This window comes from Atractosteus spatula, chromosome 6, assembly GCF_055471065.1.
Source record: "Atractosteus spatula isolate fAtrSpa1 chromosome 6, fAtrSpa1.hap1, whole genome shotgun sequence".
Lineage (NCBI taxonomy): Eukaryota > Metazoa > Chordata > Actinopteri > Semionotiformes > Lepisosteidae > Atractosteus > Atractosteus spatula.
Window position 1 is genome coordinate 47,631,482 of NC_142711.1, and position 24,126 is coordinate 47,655,607.

At 39.8% G+C, this 24,126-nt stretch overlaps 1 protein-coding gene across 5 annotated transcripts in view; it reads right to left on the reverse strand.

Annotated features, from left to right (window-relative positions):
• pip4k2aa (phosphatidylinositol-5-phosphate 4-kinase, type II, alpha a) overlaps positions 1–24,126 on the reverse strand; it is a 95,994-nt gene that overhangs the window by 23,200 nt on the left and 48,668 nt on the right. For all 5 annotated transcript variants that reach the window (XM_088918863.1, XM_088918862.1, XM_088918859.1 and 2 more), the window contains exons 2-6: positions 19,970–20,067; positions 15,992–16,088; positions 6,331–6,483; positions 2,764–2,910; positions 2,300–2,338 (exon numbers count right to left, since the gene is read on the reverse strand). In XM_088918863.1, coding sequence (XP_088774989.1) covers positions 2,300–2,338; positions 2,764–2,910; positions 6,331–6,483; positions 15,992–16,088; positions 19,970–20,034 — 501 coding nt within the window. In that variant the 5' untranslated portion in view covers positions 20,035–20,067. The remainder of the gene's footprint in view (positions 1–2,299; positions 2,339–2,763; positions 2,911–6,330; positions 6,484–15,991; positions 16,089–19,969; positions 20,068–24,126) is intronic.

Sequence of the window (24,126 nt, forward strand, 5' to 3'; positions counted from 1 at the left end):
TACATTTTCAATTAGGAATCTGTGCTCAGGAAGTATAGCCAATATTTAAGTGTTTGCCGGCACTGGAGACTTCAAAAGCGGTTCCTACCAAGGTGAATTCGCTTGTATACTGTGCAGATATAAATCATTTTCTAATTGCAGGCTGTTATGCATTTCTGATCGTTTGCCCCTGAACACCACTAGAATGATTAACACAACATGTAAGTGCACTGTCTTCTGTTCACTCTGCTGGTCAACAGACATCTGCAGAAATGCAGCAGCAGTCAAGACACAGATGATACTCTCAAGGTGGATGTCCTGGCACAGCCCAGATTCTAACTGCTACTCTCTCCTTTCCGCTTATCTCTTCTTTAACGTGTAATCAGACGCTTGGAGTTTGAGTTGCTCAGAGGTTCCCCACTTTCATTTTACTGTACATCACTTCCAGTACCCGTTATCTACAAAATGTTCTCACCAGACGATTTACATCTGAATAAGTCCTAATTTGCTTAAAAATTAAAATAGGGTTCTGCTCTTTCATTACAATTCCTGGTTTTTAGCCAAGGTACAGGTTTAACTACTTTTCTTTGGGCTCTCTTAGACAGTACAGTCTTGATCTCCTTGATCTACTGTACATCCAAGGAGTGGGGAAAAAATTGTATTAACTTCTCCTGAGTAGTTAGATGGGCTGAATGTCTTCCTCTTGTTATATACCTTTTCTACGTTTTGTGCTCTGCACTCAATTTCATACACAAGCAACATAATTGCCTTCTTAACTGCTTCTCCCTTATTTACTACCCACTCACATTTCCAACTCGGCATCCAAGAGCCGTGTAACAAAAGCTATTTTTTGCTGTATTCCTTACAAACAGCCATGCTATGGAAATACAATAGCATATACTACAAGCCGGACACAGAAGAAATGAAAAAAAGTATTTTTTGTATGAAGAGCCATTATATTAAACTGAAGTAGAGTCTACAGATTCTAAAGATCCAGAATCACCATTATCACCATTTTAGTTTTGCATGTCTTTATTTTGTCTTTGTCCATTTTCCTTGGGCAGCCTTTTCCTCTAAATTTAGATGATTATTTTTGTTATACCTATCCGATTTGGAATATTCAACTGCATGTTTTTCCACATCTCACATCTGTTGGGGGGCATCTCAGTCACAGTTGGCTAGTGACATGGGCCAGGCTCGAACCCGTGATCGATTATATAGCTCGACTTTGACTTGGGCATTTGCCTTTACTGGTTAAGCAACCACATGATATAAAAGCCTCTATTTATTTCGTTTAAAATGTGGGAAACTCAATCCAGTTTTCATGTTTTATTAAACAACTTGTACACAAAGACTATAAGAAATTATTAGGACAAAAAAGCGCTCCAAGCCCTTTTGCTATTAATACATGTATAAACGGCAAACAAACATTTAGATGGTTTATTGATGGGCAATTACAGCTTTAGAACTAGGATGGCTGGCCAAGAAATAAGCTCCTAAAATGAAAGGCCTCAATCTGTTTTACAGCTGACAGTAAAACAAGGTGCAATAATACAGTGTTTGCTGCTCAAGATCTATTTGTCAGGCAAAGAGCTGCATAAAGAAAAGGGCAGAAGAAGCATCACATAGAAGCTGCTTTGACAATCAGTGACTTCAAGCACTTTTTCTGGGAAAATGCAGTGATGTAAATACTAAATGACTGAATGATCTGTCTGATCTGCCTTTACAGCTGCACATACAGTAGGATTGTCACCTCAACAGCAGCACCATAATCCCAGGGCACAAAAACGCTGCTCTACAGAGAAACACTTGCTTCGCATTATAAATGGAAAAGATTCTGAGAACGTCATTTCAATGCGAATCTTACAGAACCTCCGTGTTTTATAAAAAAAATAGAAACCGGAGGTAAAAGGCCTCTCCAGTCTGCTAGAGCCCCAGGATCACGGGCCAGGTGACAAACCTGTGTTGCGTCGGGGGACAGCGGCAAGACGAGCTCCCAGAACAAGGAAGCGAGCGACAGCACTGATGGAACAACGGGGGAACACGAGGAAAGAAATGGAAAAAAAAAATTGAAAGGATGGGGATTTATGCCATTAGAGGAATGACAGATTGGAGCTGGAGACCCATTCCTCGCTCTATAATCCCAAGCCCATGCCAGAAGACTGTGCTTCCTGCATGGCCTGCAAATGTATAACGCGCACGCCCAGACGTACAGTATATGGCTGCCACAGAGTGGCGTCTGATGTCACTTGGTCAGCACTGCTTTCTGAAACGTCTCTGCCGAATTAAAATGTCAAAGCATTAAAAAAAGTGTGCCTACCTTCTCCTTGTCACTAGCTTCTCTGGCCACGGTAGAGCCCTGAAATACAAAGAACCATTTAAGTTTCAGGACACACCAAGTTGAGGCTTTCTAGATCACACAGATTGACAACTGTGTATATCGTACATGTTTCAGCATGCGCTGTGTATAAACAAAGCAGTAACAGCCCTCAAAATGTGTACTAAAACACAACCACAAACACTTATAAAAATGGCTAGAATTTGGGAATACCTGCGAAACCGTCTGTGTACAGAGCAGTGAACAATAGAAACTGCAAATAGTGAAGGAAAAATCACATTCTGGCTAGTTTAACAGTTATATGTCTGATTGTAGGTACCAATTTTGGTGATTTTCAAAGTCACATGGGAATGATAGATGGCACAAATTTAATTTCCATCTTGCATAAACGATTGGAAAAAGCTACACAAGAAAAGTTACTATAAAGTTACCCCTCTCCCACTTACCTTCAGATCATATTTCCTGTAAACAGACAGTCTGTGGCTAAAAACGTTTCTTGTAACAACCATGTAGGTCTCGTCTCCATCCACCGTGAGCCGGTACATGCCCAGGAACTGAGGCAGAAGCGTGTTTCCGTGGCATTCGACGATAAACTGCATGGGTGCACAAGGACGCAGTGTACGGTTAATGGGAGGAATCTGGGAGGTGCCCACAATGCTTAGCACACAAAATGTACAATGCCATGGATCAGTTAAATAACACTGAATTTGGAGTTTTCACACAAAAAAATCTTAATGGACTGGGCACATTCTAGAATTTAACTCTGCGAATTTGTAAAAAAAAAAATCTAAAAAACAAGCACACACTTGGATATCTTGATGCTGTTGTTAACTGCCGAGATACATTTTCCCTTTGGTACTAAATCAATGTGGCACTGACAATCCTTTGGGTCTCAGCTGGCTCACAGGAACAACCCCAATGACACAGAGAGGAAATAAGGAAAGGAAGACAAGCTCCTCCAACCCATCAATCACACCATTCCTTTCTGCACACAATGCAAGGTCCACAACACCCATCAGGAGTGCCACAGTGATGATTCCCTCTCTCAGGTAACAGCAAGTCTGGGACTTTCTACTCGGCAAACTGGCCCCAACAGAAACACGTTTCTTTCAGGTCACCTGAAGGTAAGTCACGTAAAAATGCTGTAGACGCAGGCAGCGTGGTGGCACAGTGGTTAGCTTTGCTGGGGCCCTGGGTTCAATTCCAAACCTGGGGTGCTACCTGTGCTTTGTCATATTCGTATGTTCGCCCCATTTCCACCTGGGTTTCCCTCCTGGGGCACTGATATCCTCCCGCAGTGCAAAGACATTCAGGTAGGTCAACCGACTTCTGGGAAAACTGGCCCTGGTGTGAATGTGTGTGCGCATGTTTGCGTCTGACTGGGCTCTGCAATGGACTGGTGTCCCGCGATGCTAATAATACATACTGAATTAAGTTGCATTGCAGATGCAATATTCTGAGGACCGAAGGAGGTTCAAGTCCTAAAAATGTGCAAAATGCTTAACGTTGCACACTTGGTAAAATATTTAGGTTTTTGTGAAGAGGCCCCAAGCTTCCTCTAAGGACCTGCGCAATGTCATGGACTGCACTTGGAGAAGTAACGATTTACATTTTGAATCACCCCATGAAATGATTTATTCAATAGTGCAATGTTCTCTACTGCTGAAGCTTTTATTGACAAATGTTTTAATAATGGCATTCGACATTTGATTTGTTGCGTGCTTTCTTGGCTATATTACATACCCCTCCTGGCTGTGGTCTGTGACCTTCACCGCAGTGTCTCAGCAGCACTAAAATAAAAATGACTGCTGAACAGCAGAAGTGAACTCCACTGCTTCCTGTGCTGAGGACGATTTTATGTATTATGTATTTTATGTACTATTTTCTTCCAAAAAGTCACCATATTTAAAAATGCAAGTGGCCAAAGTTATAAAAAAGCATGGTCTTGAGATCATCCCAGAGACAACATTCTTTAAATTTAGGATATATGAGATATTGCTGACAATGCCAAGTAATCTCAGGAGTATGTTTTCTCCAGAAAATGTCCTGCCTTTTAGCTAAATGTACATTCAAATCTTATAAATTCTTTGGTGCAAATTATCCCCAATTTTTGGTTCATGATTTTCACTACGTATAGTGAAGCTGGTGCTGTCTACAGGGCTTTGTGACAAAACCCTTGCATTTTCATAAACAATGTTTGACTTCTGTATTTACTCAAACAGAATTCATATGTTAAGTAGCAGTACTGACAACAAGTCTGCTTTTGGAATGAAATTCCACAGATCACAACAATGCATGTAAATAAGAAAAATCCTAAAGAGTAAACATTAGGAGACACAGACTGCATAATGCAGGGGAGGGACAGTGGTGCAGTGGTCAGTATTGCTGGTTTGCAATGCTTGAGACCAGAATTCAATTACTGGGGTGCTATCTGTGCAGAAAAGTATGCAACAAAGATGACCTTACATTAATGGGCGATTTAAATTATCCACCAATAAATTGGGACAAAAACAGAAGCTGAAATTGAGATGACTGAAATGGCTTACTGCTGTTTTGAACACTGTGTAAATACAGTACACCAAAGAAAGATTGTCACTTATTGACCTGATCTTTACCAAGAAATAATCAAAGGAACAGACATTATCGCTGGAAATTGTAATCATGATATGGCATCTTCTGATGTAAACTTACAGGTAAAGGCTTATTCCATGCTGAAAAGAAAAGAAATAACATTTCAGCTATGTGTTTCTTTTCAGCATAAAATAAGCTTTTACCTGTTGCTGTCCAACCTACTGTACGCATGCCGACGCAGCTACCTACTTGATCTTTTGATGTAGTCTTTCAATCAAAATCTGACCGAAATTAAGGTTTATCATTTTAAAACAGCAGACAAGAGAATGAGGCAAAGCTGACAGGTGGTGAACTGGGAAGAGACAGATACAGAGTCAACAGAAGGAAAAAATAGTTTACTGAGCTTCAGACACAGATGACATGAGACAGAATGACCACAGGGAGACAAAATACTGCAAGTGGTAAAAAATACTGAAAAGCATTTTTCAGTAAAACATTCACAAATAACTAAAACAGAAGAAAGTGGCTTATGGAAATATGATAGTAATGACAAGATTATAAACATATATTAAACATGCTAAATGAGTGTTTAGTACACGCATTGGGGAAAAAAAATGTCTCATGAAGCAGAATGAGCTCAAGCAAGGTTTTACAGAGGCTAGAACAACTAAAAACTTTGAATGACAGCGATACTCGCGAATGTTACTTGGTTTGAACAACTGCGAAAACGGCACAAAATTATTTTAAAAAAACGACAAAACCGAAAATTTCCCTTACTGGTAAAGTTGAAAAACGGAAAGGGATAAAAATGGCAGGGATAAAATCGGAAGAATCTTTCTAAAACAAGGGCAAGATGGATGTAGAAAAGGGTCTTATTCACTTGTGTGAATTCTTCAGCCAAACAACAAAGTAAATAATGGTGAAGCCTGACATGATATATTTAGATACCCAGAAATGTAATATTCATCCCCCTGAAACACAGGCAGAATGCAGTTAAGTTAAATTAGTGGGGCTGTATTCAGTGCAGACAAGAACTACTGTTTTGAAATATACAGCAGAGTGACACACAAGCATGTTTGCTGGATCGGCCCCTGTGTGCCTGCAGCCACCCAAACAAAAGTTCATGAATTCAGTAGTGTACTGAAACTTGAAATAAAGCATAGTAGTGGTCTGCTATAACCAAAACTAAACGAAATCAATTTAGTATGAAGATTTGTTGCCCATAGATAAAATGTTAAAAAAGGACACAGCACTAGAAGCTTCAGCACTATGGTCATGAAAGAATTAGTGACAGAACGGTGTCGTCAATAGAAATAAACTTAGAATCCCTTATAATACATTGATTTTCTACAGCTTTTGGCATCTTTGTAGCAAGTTCTTACTTTCACGCGTGTGTTGTAGATGGGTGCTCTCATTGAGCCGGATTCAGTTCTGGTCTTTACCTGGTGATATTTCTTCAGTATGTTGTGCATCTCTGCGACGTCTTCGCTGGTGATGGTTTTGATCACGTATCTCTTGTCGTAGGTCATGTGGAAACGAGCCCCGCTGCGCCCTTGGGAGTCGCTTGTGAGTGGTGCGCTTCTGGTCAGTGAATTCTGCAAGAGAAGCAGGATTCAAAGCCCTTGTGCTACACACTGCATCAACCACCTCTTGGTTCAAGTGGCTCCTCCATCGACTGAGACGAACGACAGCAACAACAAAAAAGATTTCATTCCTAGTTAAGAGCAAGGCTGCACGGACATACAGTAAGATGACTGTGAAACATTCCTGAAAGTCAAGTTGACTCTGCTGAACTAGTACAGAACAGAGGGATGATGCACTATTGAACCAATTTAAGCTCTACAGTTTCAAAAGCAGCCAGACAAAAATCAATGCCCTTTTTTGATCTTCATAATTGGGTCACGTTTGTTCAGGTTTATTTTGTAAATAAAATAAAATGCTTTAAAACTTTTAAGAATTCATAGGTTAAATGGGCATATATAATCTACATTTTTGAAGTCTCTACATCTGTAAGAATGAGGCTACAGGCAATTCTCCATTGATAGTTTTTCATTTGCGTTAACGGTGCTTCTGTTAAAGCTATGATCTCATACATGATGCTTCTGTCCAACTGGGAGGTCACATTCTTTTACTTACAAAATGAACATCCAATACGCAAAGGAGCAAGTAAAGGTTTATTCCATGCTGAAAAGAGAAGAAAAGAAACACAATATTCCAGCTGTGAAGCCTTCGTTGGGTCCACAGCCGAAACATTGTTTCTTTTCTTCTCTTTTCAGCATGAAATAAACCTTTACTTGTTCCTTTGCAGTCTACGCATGCTGACGCAGCAACCTATATGAACTAATCCAATATGTAATATATACACACACAACAGAAACACTGGTGCTTAGAAAACAAGTTTTTAAATCAGTGTTACACTGGAAGTCCTCTGTTGAGCATCCAGACTTCTTATTAATGAATTATGGGTATTACAAGCCATTCATATTGAATGCGATTCTACAAATGGTAACAAAAGTCACATTTGTCGTTCAATAACAGCAGGACACATAAGAATAAATGAATTGCGAAGAATATAATTAAAACATTTGCTTTAATGCTTCTACATGATTAAACTTTGTTTCTCAAAAGGCCTGAAGTTTTAACGACAATAGTGAAAGGGTATGCAAATGTTTTGTCAGCTGACAGCTACAGTATCAATATGCTGACAGTATCTGACCAAAACAGTCAATTCTGTTGACCTTATTGAAGAAATAAAGAATGATATGCAGGACCACAACAGCAATAGACTGGAACTAATATCCCCAAAAAATGACATACAAGCAATCCAGAATAGCCCTAGTCAACAGGGTAGACATACTGGAGTTTTCTACTGGATTACGTGCTGGCAGACCAGTAGGTGGCACTGTTTCTCCAAACCAGCTACCATGTGCTGTTTGCAGATAGAGGGCACTGATGAAAAAATAAACCAAGGGTCTCTACACTCAAGTCCCACAATAGCATTGGGAAGAGTTTCTATCCCTTCAGCCCCATCTTAAATCCCAGTTCACACTTTCTAGAACACCTAAAGATTCCTTTGTAGGCTGATTGAATTGTAGGTAATTCTTCTCTTATCTACTACGCCTGCTTGGCAGGGATGTGCTGGCGATTCCCTGAGGGAGCTGCACTCTAGTGCTGAATGAAAGGGATACCCTCTTACTCTGCAAAGCACTTGACAACAAATGCATGGCATATTCTATTTCTTCATGCATATTTTAGTTCCACTAAAATGTTACAATGCCTATTTTCAGTAGGGCCATTACATGCAGCCTTTTGGCTTTATACCAAGCAGGATAAGGATTTTGTTTACAGAGGAATGAAGTGCTCTTTCTAACTCAACCCTGTTCACATTCACAAACAGAATTACACAAACACCGGGAAAAACGGACACCCTTTAGAGATCCCAGTGCACCTCAAGCACCGTCGCCAGCCCCCCTACCGAGGAATACCAGAACACTCTGCTTCACTTGCGCGTGCTGGCCGACACCGGCCACGAGAGCCGATGTGGAAGTGCCACACGGAGTATCCCATGGCATGAAACGATTATGATTAAGAGTGGGACTCTTTTCCATAGAGCAACTGTTTGACCCAAGAAGGTAATGCATAAAGACAAATAATAAAAACAAAAGAAACAATTCAGCTTCAAACATACACCCTGCTGGCTCACTTCAATTACTGGCGATACAGGGAAAATGAATGGAATGAGTTTAGACACTCAGAAAGGTGACAGATAATTAATCCCGATCTGTAGTGTATACAGAGCCCCTGGCTGCCAATGCTGCATCCCGACACACTGCCAATCTGCTACACAGCAGTCTCTCAGACGGTCAGGGTTGAGCAAAGCAAGCTCGATCAGCACTGCTGGTTCTGCATTACGGCCTCTTCTTCAACAGAGATGCCAATGAACAGCGGTGAATCGCAATGCATCATGAAACGGAGTGTGTCTATAGCCGTCTGCAAAGTACAGCAGGGTCTTGACATTCGCAAATGTGCGATGCAGAGAACCATCATGAATAACCAAATTCACTTACAGGGCAATCAAATCCACCTTTATACTGTACCATCGCATGATGTGCTATAGTATATACAGCAGAATGGTTAAAAGATATACAGTAAGCAACCCTCTTACAGTATATGATAATTAAAGTACGACGTTAAAATAACATTGTTTAGATAAAAGAAAGAACAGCAATCACATATAGTAATCAGTTAAAATTTGAATCCTTCCTCCGTGTCCAACTTTCACTTTCTCTCTCGGCCTCCATGATTACTGTATCATGCCGCACTTTAATGAAAGGGCAATAAAACTATCAGTGAGGCTATAAACTCGTCTCTAGCCTGTCATTCCCCATGCTACCAACACAGAACTGGGAGCACTTATTAAAATATAAAAAACGGCCATGTTGAGATGCAGAGGCTGGTGTAGTGGGTACTTGGGCAGACTCACTCACTAGCTAGACTAGGAGTGCAAGATTAATCTGTTGCTAATTTAACAGTAGAGGTTAACAGCTTTCATCCTGGTTTCACCCCACTCTGCTCTTCTTCGGTCTAGACCGAATCATGAATGGTCAATAAGCAATTTCACAAATGTTAAATTTGCAGATGTCAAGCCCCTAACGCACTGAGCAATTACAGTATGTGTCCTCTGAATGGGCTAGAGTTACGTTTCTATACTCTGAAAGATAGTCGCCCTTTTCCTGCACTGTCTTGTACTGGAGTATGCTTGCAATGAGGAGTTATTCAAAGCCTTCTTTCACCACACAGCCATATTTAAGATGCAAGAATTTGGACCCAAAAAAATTCTAATGGGCTCCGCAGGTGACGGCTCTTCAACATTCTTACATTTTCAGGTCAAAGCGCATGACACATTTCCCAAACCAGCCTGAAACATCTTGTTACAAAACAGCTCTTGCCCTGTGGAGAATCTCACAAGGCACAACGTCATAAAAACGCAGCATTTTTCTTGATCTCCAAATAATGCTATACACGCACGGATATTTCTTCACTGTATACAGAGCCCTGACATTTACACAAACATAACTCAAATAAAATGAAACTCCTAAAACACATTAAAACAAAATCATTAAACCAAAAGTGAAAAGGGTTGAAAGGTTTACACAAATCATTTAATAAAATGTAATAGCAGACGTCAAGCTGTTACCATAGACGTGATGTGGGAGGAAGCAAACATCACATTTGGCTTTAAAGTGTCCAAACTACACATTATAATTAAATGGGAAAGAATTTAAGCAGCACAGAGACATACCGCTGGCTGGAACAAAACAATGTGGTTGGCTGTAAATAGCAAGCAAGTTGGAAATAGTGGAGGCCCGAACCTTACAAATCTCTCCACGTGTCACTGGTCAAAATTACTGGAAGGTCATCAAGAAAGGAATGATCATTTCATTTTAATGAGTAGTAACATTTTTCTAGATGCATTACATTGTCCACAACAGGTAGTATTTCATATACAATACTTAACATCAGCTTTCATCAATGAAACAAACCAATATTCTGTGAAGTCAGCGACAGTTAAAATGAACAGTCCATTTTTTTTTTAAGTGCCAGGAAGTTAAGTTTTCCGCTCTACAAAAGTCTCTGTCAAAAATTGTAACTTGAGTTTTACGTGCATCAGTTTGAGCTGTTCTATGAATGAGCCGAATTCTATAACTTCTTCCAGATTAAACAAAATACATAGGGAAAAAAAATCACTGATGTTAAAATACAGTATTTCTAAATCTACAGTATATTACAATCAAGTACTGAGGCAATACTCAGATCGCACAGAATTCACTTCAGATGGTAAACGGTTGAGAGTGAAGGATTAAGTCAGCAGCATTTCTGCCAGAGCAAAAAACTTGTCTACTGTCTCCCTGACTCAGCGCATGAATGAGTATACAGTAAATCTAACTTCAAAGTTGCCTGTAACGAGGTGCAGTATATTAATTTTAATGTATTAGCAATGCTGTAACACAGCAATCCAGAGCTCTATACTTTTCTGTGCTTCTTGCACCCTTCTTCATAAAACAGATTAATTTATATACTGTGTATTAGCATTTGGAAAAAAAAATACAAATCAGTTAGCTTACAAATTGTTTCCATTAAATTATTACGGGTTAAAATGAAAATGGCTCAAGTACATGCGGCTCCTCAAGATTAAAGATGGGAATCATTACTTTACTTGTAACCCTGGTCCTACAGAGCCCTGATCCAGCAGGTTTCATTGGTTACCTTTAAAATTGCCAAATTCTAAGGACATGGATCGATTCCACTGAGAGTAATTCAGCAGTGGATTTGTTTAATTAATTTATACAGTAGATCTTCTATCCATCCATCCCTTTAACAGCTTCTTCCCATTTAGAATCACAAGGAGTGGGAGCCTATCCCAACAAGCAACAGGCACAAGACAGGATATATCCTGGATGGGACGCCTGTCCAAACCAGTAACTTATACAGTAGATCATTTAGGACTTAAATCTAAGCCTTCAGCTTTCAGGTTTCAAGAAGCGGAGTTCTCTTAATTGAACATATTACTTGTGTGATTCATCAATAATTTACTGGTGTAATCTTTAAAAATGGGCAGAATATGACACTAAGTAGATTGAGACTAGTCAAAACCGAGACTATTCAATGTTATCTCCAATCGTGTGTCTGGGGAACCCCTGTTTCACAGATGTCATCCAGTTTCCTTTAAAATTTCATATATTTCTGAAGACCTGGAACAGTTGAATTGGGATTATTTTTAAAATCCAACAATTATTTACACAGAACATTAAAGTTAGTGATCTCCACCAATAAATACTAGTGTTGAAAACAAGTTGTACAAGCTCTGTTTTGTAATTATATCTCATTGAAACGTCTGGGGTTTCATACAGAATTGCCCACGGTTCCTTCATTTGAAAAGTCAGTACACGCTATAACAGAAAATAAAGCATTCTTCCAAACTCACTACATAAAACACTGTGCAAAATGTCTTGAAGTTGTGAGTACAAATTAGTGCACATTGTCAAAAACATGATACTTGCCAACAAGCATTTTTAAGGAATGTTGATGGGAAAGATTGTTGTATCTCAATTATTCAAAAGCTATCAATGTGGACTGGAAATTGACAGGTTAATAAACACATGTACTTGATTTATTTACATTTAATGACTTTCTTTATCATGTGAAAAAAAATAACAAAAAGCAATATAATTTTCCCAGATACAGTGAAAAGCATAGGTATTGGGACTGTGAGGTGAAATTTTATTAATGAATGTTGTAATGAAAATTGTATTTCAGATCAAAGGATTAATATAAGAGAAGAGAAAATAATTTAATCTTTTGTTTCTGGGTATTATATTGCATACTTAGCCATGTAAGAATAATATCATTTGTTGTGTTCAATCCTCCCCAGGTAAGAACAAGTACTGGGATAAATGGCTGACAGCTTCTTCTGATTGCTCGAGTGCTCCATGTTGTTTTAATTGTGAAAATATAGTCGAGCTGTGAATGTATAGCCTTGGTTCCAGATTAGAGAGCTGTGTATAATGGAAAAGCAGGGAACTGTGAAGATAAGAGCAAAGAAAATTTCAATTACAACCAAGGCAGAGAGACTGAACATCCTAACATCAATGCTATGACAGAATTATGTATGGGCTGCAGACTTGAAGCAGTCACTGCATGTGAGGGATACAGACTACCTATGGCTGTTAAATATGACCAGTGATAACTGAAACCATTTGCTGAACAACCCGGTAAAAGGTAAAGAATTAATGAACAACAACAATTCACCAAAGACCTTCACGAAAGACAAATGACCCTCCAAACAGACCTTAATAATCTATGACCCAGAGGAAGCGATGACTCTCAGCATGAGTTGTGCACAAGAACACAGAATCCAGGGTGACACATCCATAGATATCCAGCCTGCGCTCTTGAGCCAGGCAAAGGTCAAATCCATAAACTAGTTATCAGTGCTGCAGCTCCTGTTCTTTAATGACACCAGTAACTACTGGATACCGTATATAGAAGATATCTTAATAGATTATTCAGGTTCCCCCCCACACACACACAGCTGGTACATAAAACAAAAGACGTCATGTCTCTTGCCACAAATTCCTAGTTATGAGGGGAGAAATCTGACCGTTACAACCCGGTCCTGAATCGAATTTCATCAACAAAACATTATATCTCAAGAAATGGAAAAACAAAAACTGCCTGAAAAAAAATCAATGCCACAGTTGTCCTATCAACATTTCATTGATCCTGCGGAAAACATTACAGTTTCTACCAGATATCAAGTGAATTCAAAATGTTACAGCTTTTAAAGAACATCGAACCCGATTGAGCAACTAGGACGGGAAACAAAACGAAAACAAGCAAAAGGACTGTTATGTCAACCAATGGTTCTACCTATGGGGGTTTCAATTAAAAAGAACCCTGTAAGTTTCACACCGTCATACAATAGGGGTATATGGAAACTGAAGGAGAAACTACAATCATGACATCATTATGGCTTGCAGTGTAGATTTTGTATCTGGGCCATACATTTTATATCAGGAAGCGGTAATGTAAGAGCAACAACCTGGGCTTCAAGCTTGACACACAAAAGCTTTGCTGGCTAGAGAAGGCACTTTGTTGGTTTAGTTTAAAGTCCAATCTGTTTTAATAAGCCGTGAGACTTCTCTGGAATTCAGATGCCCAAAATAACCCCCATTAGCTCCGCAGGGCTATATTAAAACGGGAATTACCAAAGGCAAATTCATACAGTGTCTACAGAAAGTCTACACACTTTTTCCAAAGTAGCATTTTGTGGCCTAACAGCTTGAAATCGAGATACATTAAAGCAGAATTTATCTGACCTTTTTTTTTTTTGCACATTCAAACACACAATCTCAAATGAAAAACAATGCTCATAGGAACGGTACATACTGTATGAACACAGACTATTTTTGTCGTAATACTTGTGTAGAACTATTGTTGGTAACTTGTTTTTCCAAACTGATCACTCACGGCAAGACTGCGTGTTAAAAAAGGGAGCCTGTTACACATTGTGACACAAATCAAGCATGAATAGGCAGTCTTGACTGTTTTATCACCCTCCATCTCCACACTATTTTGGTCTTCAGATTCTTTTTTTTGATAGCGCCAATAATAACTGCAAGCCCTACTGTGCAGTCATATGCTATCTTGGCCTTTTCATTTCATTGCTCAATAGGAACACAGGCTGCTAGCAGAGGACACGGTAGCCAGTCGGAATGTCTGTTTGGAGACGTCCAATATGAAACATTTGACATTTAGTGCGATTTTTTTTTATTTGCTACAACTTTTAAGGAAAAAAAGCTGAATGCACCTTTAATGCAGACATGCATTTTTGTACATTTTACAAGCCTGCATTTCTCTCATCTTCAACTTGGTGTCCAATGTCTAGGTGATGTGACCTACCCAACAAAGCTGATGGTGAATGACCAGAGCTTCAGAAAAAGTGAGCACTTCAGAGCTTGAGAGAGAACACTGGTGCTTGTGCTTCCCCACTTGATACTGTAAACAATCCTCTGCATATACTGTTGGTGTTTTGATTCCAGTCCTTTTAACCATCTACTGTATCTATTCCATGATCCTCCCCAGTACAATAAAGTAAGAATGGCAACTGCTTGTTACTATAGATCCGCTACTTCAGATGGCCAAAGGCTACACGGGCAGAATTTAGACAATGCTGGATTTCTTTATACCAGCATTCTACAAAAACTCATTTCTAGGATGGGAGAAGAGCTCTACATTCTTTCAACACGCCTTGTGAATCTGAATCAATTGGTGTTGGGACACAAACATTTGGAGCTACAGGATTACAGAAATACACAGCAGCAACATGGTCAGGACTGTACTTCCTGGGACAGAAAACATAATGCGCAAGCAATATGTTTCTTGACATGGTAAACATTTTTTGTTCAAAAGCATTATTTCCATTTATTGGTATGTAAGTGCATGGCTCAGTAGCACAGTGCTTAATATTGCTGCCTTGCAGCGCTGGGGTCCTGGGTTCAAGGCCAGACCAGGGTGCCAGCTGATTGGAGTTTGTATGTGCTCCCTGTGTTCACTTGGCTTGCCTCCAGGAGTTCCAGCTACCATCTCATAGCATATAACAAGGTAAACCAAACTGCAAACGGGAATACACTCATATCCAGCCCTTTTAAGCTCCCTAATAAAAATGCAAAATTCACAGAGCTGTTAGAGCTTTACATCAAACACTGCGACTGGAAGACAACTTTGATTCCCTTGTCAGTATCTGCACCTCACAAACAGCACTAAGACTCTACCTGCACCTTCAAAGAACACTGAAGAGCATCATCCTTGGGTGCAGCTTGTTAGATAATTAAGGCTGAAAGCACTAAGCACATTCACGGTAGCTCATGAAGAGGACAGAGACTTTAGATCTTAACAGAGACCTTATTATTCACGTATACATTCCTTTTTTTACTATTTTATGCATTATGAATGATTTCCTTCTCTGATCATTTATGGTTTTTACAGTGTTTGATGTTTATTCTTACCAAACCAAGTTGAGATTATTGCTTAGTTGAACGCACAAATATAAAAAAAGAATGTTAGGTCCTTTCAGGTATATTTTTCACTCTGGGAAAAAGAGAGAGAAAAGGGTTGAAAGATAATGGAAAAAATACTGCAACCTAACATGAAATACTGTAAATGCTGCTTTCTGTACTACAACAAAAAAAAAGCATAAAATGCTAAAACATCAGGGTCATTAGAAGCAGAATGAGAAAAACTGGACCATGAAGGCAGAAAACTACACAGCCATTTTGTCAAATTTTACCAACCGTTTGTGAAGTTCTTGATTACAATACAGCCAAACCAACCTGGGGTCAAACAGCTGCTTTCCTGTACAAAAACAGCATTTTCAGTTAAAATTGGCACAAACCTAAAACCTCTCAGCAAAGCTGCTCTTCCTTTCAGGAAAGACAGTGACAGATTCTTGCAGTTAAACACTTAGACGCACAACACAGAGGCAGGAAACTTTTACTGTACAACACGAAGTCGAGACTCACTGTATCAAAAATGTTCACATACCTGGAAGTCCTGGTCATCAATGGCAAACCTTTCTCTGAGATTGCGGAAGACCATTGGGCAATATTCCTTGAACTTGAAATGGCTTGGCATGTTTTCTCTGTAAACACAGCAGATGTCCCGTTGACAAGTCCACACAGAGGCACATGTGCATCACACATGCAGTTAAATTAATGTTTAGTAACAGACAATTCCTGAAAGACTTCCATAGATTAGTGGATGACCTTTTCCTCCCATATGACTGCAAAACAAGAATCAACTCTTTGTCATTCTCTTTGGTTCCCATTTTAGATGGTTTTCCAAAAAGTGGAGGGGAGTAATGCAGATTTCTCTTGTCTTTTTGCTATAGCGCTTTTAAGCTCTTCATGTTGCTAGTCCTAAAGTGCTGGGGGTTTGGCATCAATCAAAGGAGAGATGTAGTTCTTACAAATCATGCAGATCTGAAATTCTCAGCCACCAGGCAATCCACACCCCCCCCCCCCCCTCACTGCTGGATGGATAGCTCAGAATACTCTGACCCTAGCTCATTGATTCAGTGCTGCTGCCCCTGTCACGGCATGCTGGCTACAGCTGGTGAATGGCCAAAGCTTCGGAAAGGCAAGCACTTCAGAGCTTGAGAACACTGATGGTTGTGCTTTGGTTGACAGCTCATGGCATCCACTCTTGTCAGGCTGAAGGCATGTGGACGACAGCTCTCAACCTGACCATCCCTACAGAGCTTTGGCCAGCAGCCACCAACAAGGTCCTGATTCTCAGTGGTCTTTAAAAATCCCAGGGTATTATAGTTGAAAATAATTACCCCGGCATCCTGGCCACATGTCCCCCTAGCCTTTACCAATCCCGACCTCCTAATAATACCCATCTATGAATTGGCTTTATCGTTCTGTTCTTCTCGCCACTGATAGCTGATGTGTTCCGAGTGTACCCAAGCACTACGGCTGCCGTCGCATCATTCCGGTGAGGGGAGTCCCCATTACCTGTAAAGCACTTTGAGTGGAGTGTCCAGAAAAGCACTATAGAAGTGTAAGGAATTATCTTCCTGTCCCCTCTTACCTGAGTATCTCCACAGAGCTCACCTGAGCTATCCTCCTACTCCGACTTATACCCCAACGTGTTCGAACTGAACTGAAATACTGCCACTGCTTGAATTTTGCACACCACCGCTATATGAATGCAGCTTAAGATGTCCCTTTCTCCAACAAATTGTAATGTAATTTATTAAGTCATTTGCTACGTCTTCTGTTGTGTCATTTGAGGAAACACGCAAGCAAGCATTTCATTGTACTCAGGTACATATGCCAACAAACTGTTCCCCTTGGTTGTCCCTGTACAAGATTCAGATCTTGCAGAAATATACCCTACAGCAAAACATGAGAAAAATCAGAATTACTTGGCCTTGCAATTCAACAAAATAACTTCCTCTTCCACCTGGAAAAAATGTCATTTCTTCAGCCAATCTATTTTTTCTACTTCATTAGCAATTGAACATTTTCAGAAATTTAAGAGAGGTGTACATGAACTCTATTCATATTCCAAGCCAAAGCTGTTTTTTTGGCCATAGGAAGAAAGTGTTAATTTGATATTATCAGCTGCTGTTTAACAGAGGCTTTAAATATCCTTGTCAGTTGCACTCTAGGTACACTCCAAGAAACCAAAGTAACACAAACAAGAAGTGGCAAGTTGACACACATCATTTGTGTCAAACAACATGAAAAAGAACAGAATGATTTGGGACAGGTGCCTCAGATCAGCAGCATAAGGCTAATTTAGGTGACGGGTTTTACTGTTAAATTCCATCCATCCATTTTCCATCCGATTTATCCAATACAAGGTCGCAGGAGTGCTGGACCCCATCCCAACAAGCAATAGGCACAAGGCAGGACTGTCACATTCCAATTGAGCATTATATCTAGATCAATACTTTCAAAATTTATTTTGGGCACATTTCTTAATCATTACATTATTTGTGAGCTTATCTGTGAATGAAGATGTGTGGAAGGGGCAGGGGAGGTAAAAGCAAATCATTTACTGTGGTCAATGAATTCAACTTTATATTTGTATTAAATTCAACTGTTTTATAGAACCACAAGAACTGCAGTTTAACAGTTATCCACCTCACATATTCATTTTCATTCATTTCATGCACTGAATTTACATGATGGTGTCACAAAAACAGGCAGACAGGTGCTTTGGACCAAAAAAGGGCATGAAAAGGTATTGTACAAAATGTTATTCAGACATAAAACATTTTTGAGTAATATTTTGTTTTTTGGTTCAAGTAAAGCATGAATTAGCATCTTCACAGGAATGTAAGAATGATAAGCCAAAAATTACAGTTTACTGATCTGTTTCACAAACCTTCATTTTAAATGTAATTGTGGTCCTTTCACTTCTAGATGTAGTTCTAATCCCTAAAGAAAATAATATGCATCACCATGCATCACTTAAAATGTTGCTTTTAAGTGAAAATATAAAGGGAAATGTTCCAAGATGCCTGTTATACAAAAGTTTACAAATCGATTTTGTTATAATCTAGAATCTGATTTGAGTTTAATTTACAGTAGAACAACGAGAAACCACAATGTCAGGAGTTGCCAATGATTATGGTGAAGGATTTTCCTTAATGCCGAAGTGTTTTATGCAGTAGCTGGTTGCCAATGGAAAAACCCTTGAATTAAGCTGGTTGTTCTTGCGTGATGTTTTCCGTGCACAAGGAAAGCAAAAAAAAATCACGGGGGGGTGGGGTGGATGTGGCTTCTTTGTCTGAAAAACGGTTTTAAACAACAGCCATTCCTGTTTGGAATATTGCTGCCGATTCCTGCCTAAAACTACTCCACATTCATTTTTAATTTCAAAGTAACTCCTTCACTGAGCCTCAAGCAATAGTTGTATAAGTGCATGATTTAATCAGTTTTGCCAAAGGTTTGGACACAGCTTATACAAGACAGTGGCTTCAACATGCACCACTTCTTCACAGGTCACCTCTCTCCAGGGCCTCAGAGGAACTGCAGGGGACATCAACAAAGAATGTCCAGGAAAACCACGTGTCCTGGGTTCTAGGCTCAATTAGGTGTTCCAGGGAGGAATGGACGAGGAGTCTTTATTCATACTAAAGAGTGGCCAGAGCAAGAACTTAAGCACAGCAGGAGGGGAATGCAAGAGTCCAGACTACTCTTTAAGGCTCTGCACCAATCCAGCTCGATGACCAGCTTCTCATGACTGTCGTACTGTATATGACAGAAGTGCAGAATGGAAATGGACAGCAAATATAAACTATATTTAAATATAGTTCAATAATAATAATAGTTTACATTTATATAGTACTTTTCTGGATACTCCACTCAAAGCACTTTACAGGTCATGGGGATTCCCTCTACCACCACCAATGTACAGCACCCACCTGGATGATGCGATGGTAGCCATAGCGCACCAGTATGCTCACCACACAGAGTGAGAACAGAGTAATGAAGCCATTTCATATGTGGGGATTATTAGGAGGCCAATTGGTAATCTCATCTGAAGGACTGTGCCTTTTTACAGTATAACATCCCCGTCACTATGCTGGAGCATTAGAACCCACACAGACTGCAGAGTGAGGACCCCCTACTGGTCCCACTAACACCTCTTCCAGCAGCAACCTTAGTTTCTCCCAGGAGGTCTCCCATCCAGGTACTGAGCAGGCTCACACCTGCTGAACTTCAGTGGTTTGCTAGTTATGAGTTGCAGGATGATATGGCTGCTGGCCACAGTTACAATTACAATGACGGTTTCCCTCGTTTACAATATTCCAACTACCTGTACAGTCAATTCTAAACTTAACATGCCACAAAGAGACACATAATGTAACATAAAAAAGCCCTTTGTCACTTTAAACTGGTGTACCTGGAGCAATGAGAAGAGCTTGAGCACTACAAAAAGTGCCCACTTTCAACTCTCCAAAGAAAATAAAACCCTGTAAAAAGAGAAAATAATATGACTTACTTGTTGAAAAGATGATTGTCCACCTTTATCTTAGAATAGGCTTTGAAGTCATCAGGCATCAGCATAACTGGGATCTGAACGTGGCTCAGTTCGTTAATCTGTTCAAAAACAAGGGAAGAATGCTATTTTACCTTCACAAATCTAAAACACAAGAGTCTGAAAACTGTCCTTAAAAGCATTATATGAAAAGTTTGTATATTTCACCCATCAATGTACTTAAAATAGTTTTAAGTGAAGCAAAGTTTAGAAAGCAATTACAATTTAATTGTAAAATTTGGGTCTAGTTAGTAAAAACTTTAAATATCACAACTTGCTAGGGGCCCAGAAATGAAACCCAACTACAGTTAGTTTATAAAGCTCTTTTAAAAAAAGAAGGAAAAGCAAACCACTACTGCTACAAAACTGATTAGTTAATTTAATGCTAAACAGTCTTTTTGAAAAAGACTAATTACATTTTATTTCCAGGATGTTTTCTGTATTGACTTATTTGTTGGGTAAAGAAATAAAATGACGGAGGTTTACTTTAAACCACAGCTTTTTTTTAGATGAGGTCACACACACACACACACACTTTAACACCCAGGAGTGTGTAGCTATTTAAACCAAATGTAATGCACATCTGGTAGGAAAAACAGGAGAACACACACAATTCACCTAGTACCTCTGCCTGTACACCTCTGTGCTTGAAATGCAAGTTGACAACAACTAGGGGTGGAGTGGTGGCACTGTGGCTAAGGATCTGCGCCTGTGGCTGGGTTCAAATCCCACGGCCAGCAGAGGAATCCTACTCCGTTGGGCCCCTGAGCAAGGCCCTTAACCCCAACTGCTCCAGGGGCGCTGTACAATGGCCGACTCTGCGCTCTGACCCTAAGCCTCTCTCCCTGTCTATGTGTTTCATGGGAGAGCAAGCTGGGGTATGCGAAAAGACTAATTCCTAATGCAAGAAATTGTATATGGCTAATAAAGTGATCTGATCTGATCTGACAATGCATCACATGACTAGCAGATTGCAAAGAGTTTCATTCATTCAGGATTTTTGTTTATTGTGTTTTTATAAGTTTTACCTGCCAGGATGATACTACTAATAAGACGACGACCACAAAGATGAAAGCACTTTTTCCCTCCACATTTCATTCGAAGAATGACCACAAACTGACTCTTCCCAGCATCTAAATCTGCTATCTGTTGTAGTTGAAAGCAGTGAAAACATCTGGAATTCAAGCTAACCCCACATTGCTTTGCTTTTTACCAACTTAGTAACTAATGCCAAGTTTGTCCATTTTTTTTCCACTGTTTAGCGGCAAAGTAGATTGGAAACCCAGTGGCAATTTGCCTCCAGCTCCTAATGAACTGTTTTGCCATTGCAAACATTAGTAACTACGAGCTAAGGAATACATTATCTGTCAAAGAAGCCTGAGAGCTTGCCAGAGTCACCACCAAGACTTCTCCATTTCTTATTTAAAAATATTTATGAGGTGGCCTATTTGTAATTGACTCGGCTTTTTATTAAAATTATTTATGATAGTTTTTTGCAGCCCCATTAAAATGCCAATAGAACAGCAGAGTACTATAATATCGTACATCATTTATTTTTTAATAATTAAAAGAGTACAAATCTTAAGATTTACCAACAGGATGTGCCTCAGGAGTGCACTGGCTTTCATCACTCAAATATAAAAAGATATTCATCGTTTAAAACATTAGGCTATTTTCCCATGATTGGCAAGGTAGACGGCGCATTTGGAACCGCTTTGTGGGTTTTTTTCCACCCACATACGAGCCCAAAAAGATGAATATGCACATGGATGTACCCTGCAAAGCTTGTGAGATACAAATGGGATATGAAAGCAAACATCAGAAAATGTTAAAAGTAGAAGTGCTTTTGTCACTGCTCTCTGCAGAAAACGTTTATCCTGCCCTTCCCAATTTTTTTTTTGATTTGTAATAAAATCCGAATACATCTGTACTTTCTGGTCTGTCTTTTACCCACAATGTTTCTATAAAATAATGCTTTTGGTGAAGGTACCTCATCCCGTGTTCCGTCTACATGTGCCTTTGACAGTTTTTATTTCTTATTAATGACCACCGATAAGTCATCTGCTGTTAAAAGGTTTAAGCACCCTTGAAAACTGGCTTTCTCCAGGCCAAAGAACGAGCATCACTTTCATCTACGAAGGAAGCAGAATTCTTAAGCGAAAACTATTGAACCACAACACAGTACACCATCCATCCATCCATTTTCTAACCACATCATCTAATTCAGGGTTGCAGGAAATCTGGAGCTTCTTCTGGCGAGCAGCAGGCACAAGGCAGGGTACACCCTGGAGGGGACGCCAGTCCATCACAGGACATGCACTCCAAGGACACTTCTGCCAGAAGCCAATTAACCTGCTAGTATGTGTTTGGACTGCGGGAGAAAACTGGAGCACCAGGAGGAAACCCATGCCAACACGGGGGGAACACACAAACTCCACACAGATAGTACCCCAGGTCCATTACTGAGCCTAGGGCCCAAGGACTATGAGGCAGCAAGACTGACCACAGAGCCACAGTGCCGCCAACAGTACTTTAATCCAGGATGAACCATTCATATTAAAAAAAAAAAACCTTAGCACTCTTAAAACTAATCCACTTTGAATCCACTTTACACATGTTGGCAGGAAATTTAGACAGATTATACAACATTCATCGCCAATTAATTTGTACTGTTAATGAAAAAGTTATAGCAGTCATTCCATGGGACCACAAAGAGCATCTTAATCATACAGTTATGATTGACCATCCATTAATAACCAGAGCGCAACAGCATGCCAAGGATTATGACTTGTCCAGCATTATTTTGTATGGCAATGCTTCCTGCACAATAAGTCTACAGCAACACAATGGGCTCTCAGAAGCTCTTCCTGCTGAAATGATGCATTGTGTGCGAGATGCAGTGTCAAGCCTGGAATCGGGATGTCGCTGGCTTGACTCTCCGTCACAATGCATCGCTAATTTTTGGCCGACGGCCCAGGAGCAAAGCTGTTCTGATTTTAGTGCTCCCGAAGGCGGAGCGCAGATATTTCTCCCTGCAAACCACAGCCCCCCCTCCCTCACTGAGCCGATTCCCATGTAAAGGTCATGGAGCGCCGGTTCGGCTGGACACATGCTAGGATTCAGAACGGCAAGTGTCTGGAGGTGACCCTCACGTGCGATAAAATAGTTTCAGCGTGTCCTGGCTAAGTCCTCCCAACTGGGGAGGGGGGAGGCGATCTTAACTGTGTTTTGAAACTGGTTGGCTATGTTTTAAAATAACTTGACTCACTAAAAAAATAAATAAAATTAAGCAGCCCTTTTAAAGTGCTGCAGTGGTGACAGCAGAAACCAAATGACTGAGCACATGGTTTAAATGTCTTTCCAGAAGCAATGGATTCATATCAATCCATACCAAGACCTCTATTTAGAAATACCAGACCAGTCAGTTTTGATTCTTTGAATCCAAAATAAAAAAAAAACCCTGACATATTCTACTGCATATAATTGTTTTTGTAGTAATACCTTTAGGTTTTTACACTTGTGTGCATTTGAAATCTGCAGGGACAACAGGCTATGAAGCACTTGTTTGCAAGACCAGCTATCTACAATAAAAGGATATGAAGGTAGGGCTTCATTGCCAACATACTGTGTGCAGCACTAACGTGAAAAAAGGAGACAAAGCGGTCATGAAGCAAAATCACTATGTATATTCAAGCTCATGGTTTGTCATCCCTACAATACACTGCATATCAATAAACCTTACTTGTATCATGATTTGAAAAAAAAATCTTAATTGCATAGTAGCAATGCAAATTACGCATCTACTTAAACATACAAAGTTCAAAAACCAAAATTACTAGAGAGGAAAGCAATGTGTAGGCTTGCTTGCAGACCGTCATAAGTTACAGATGCTAGGACTGCTAAGTAAATATAAATATTTATAATTATTTCGCAGCCTGGTCTGTAACTGTCCTGGTAAGATGTTTGTCAAAAAGGCTAATGACAAAACAACAAAATGTCAGTCTATGATCCAGATTATGCATCTACATTAGAAAAAGTAGAAGAGATTGTGGTGTTGTCCGAGAAGCAGTTTAAAAAACACTGATCAGAGTCTGATCTCTCTAAACATAGCCTGACCTCAG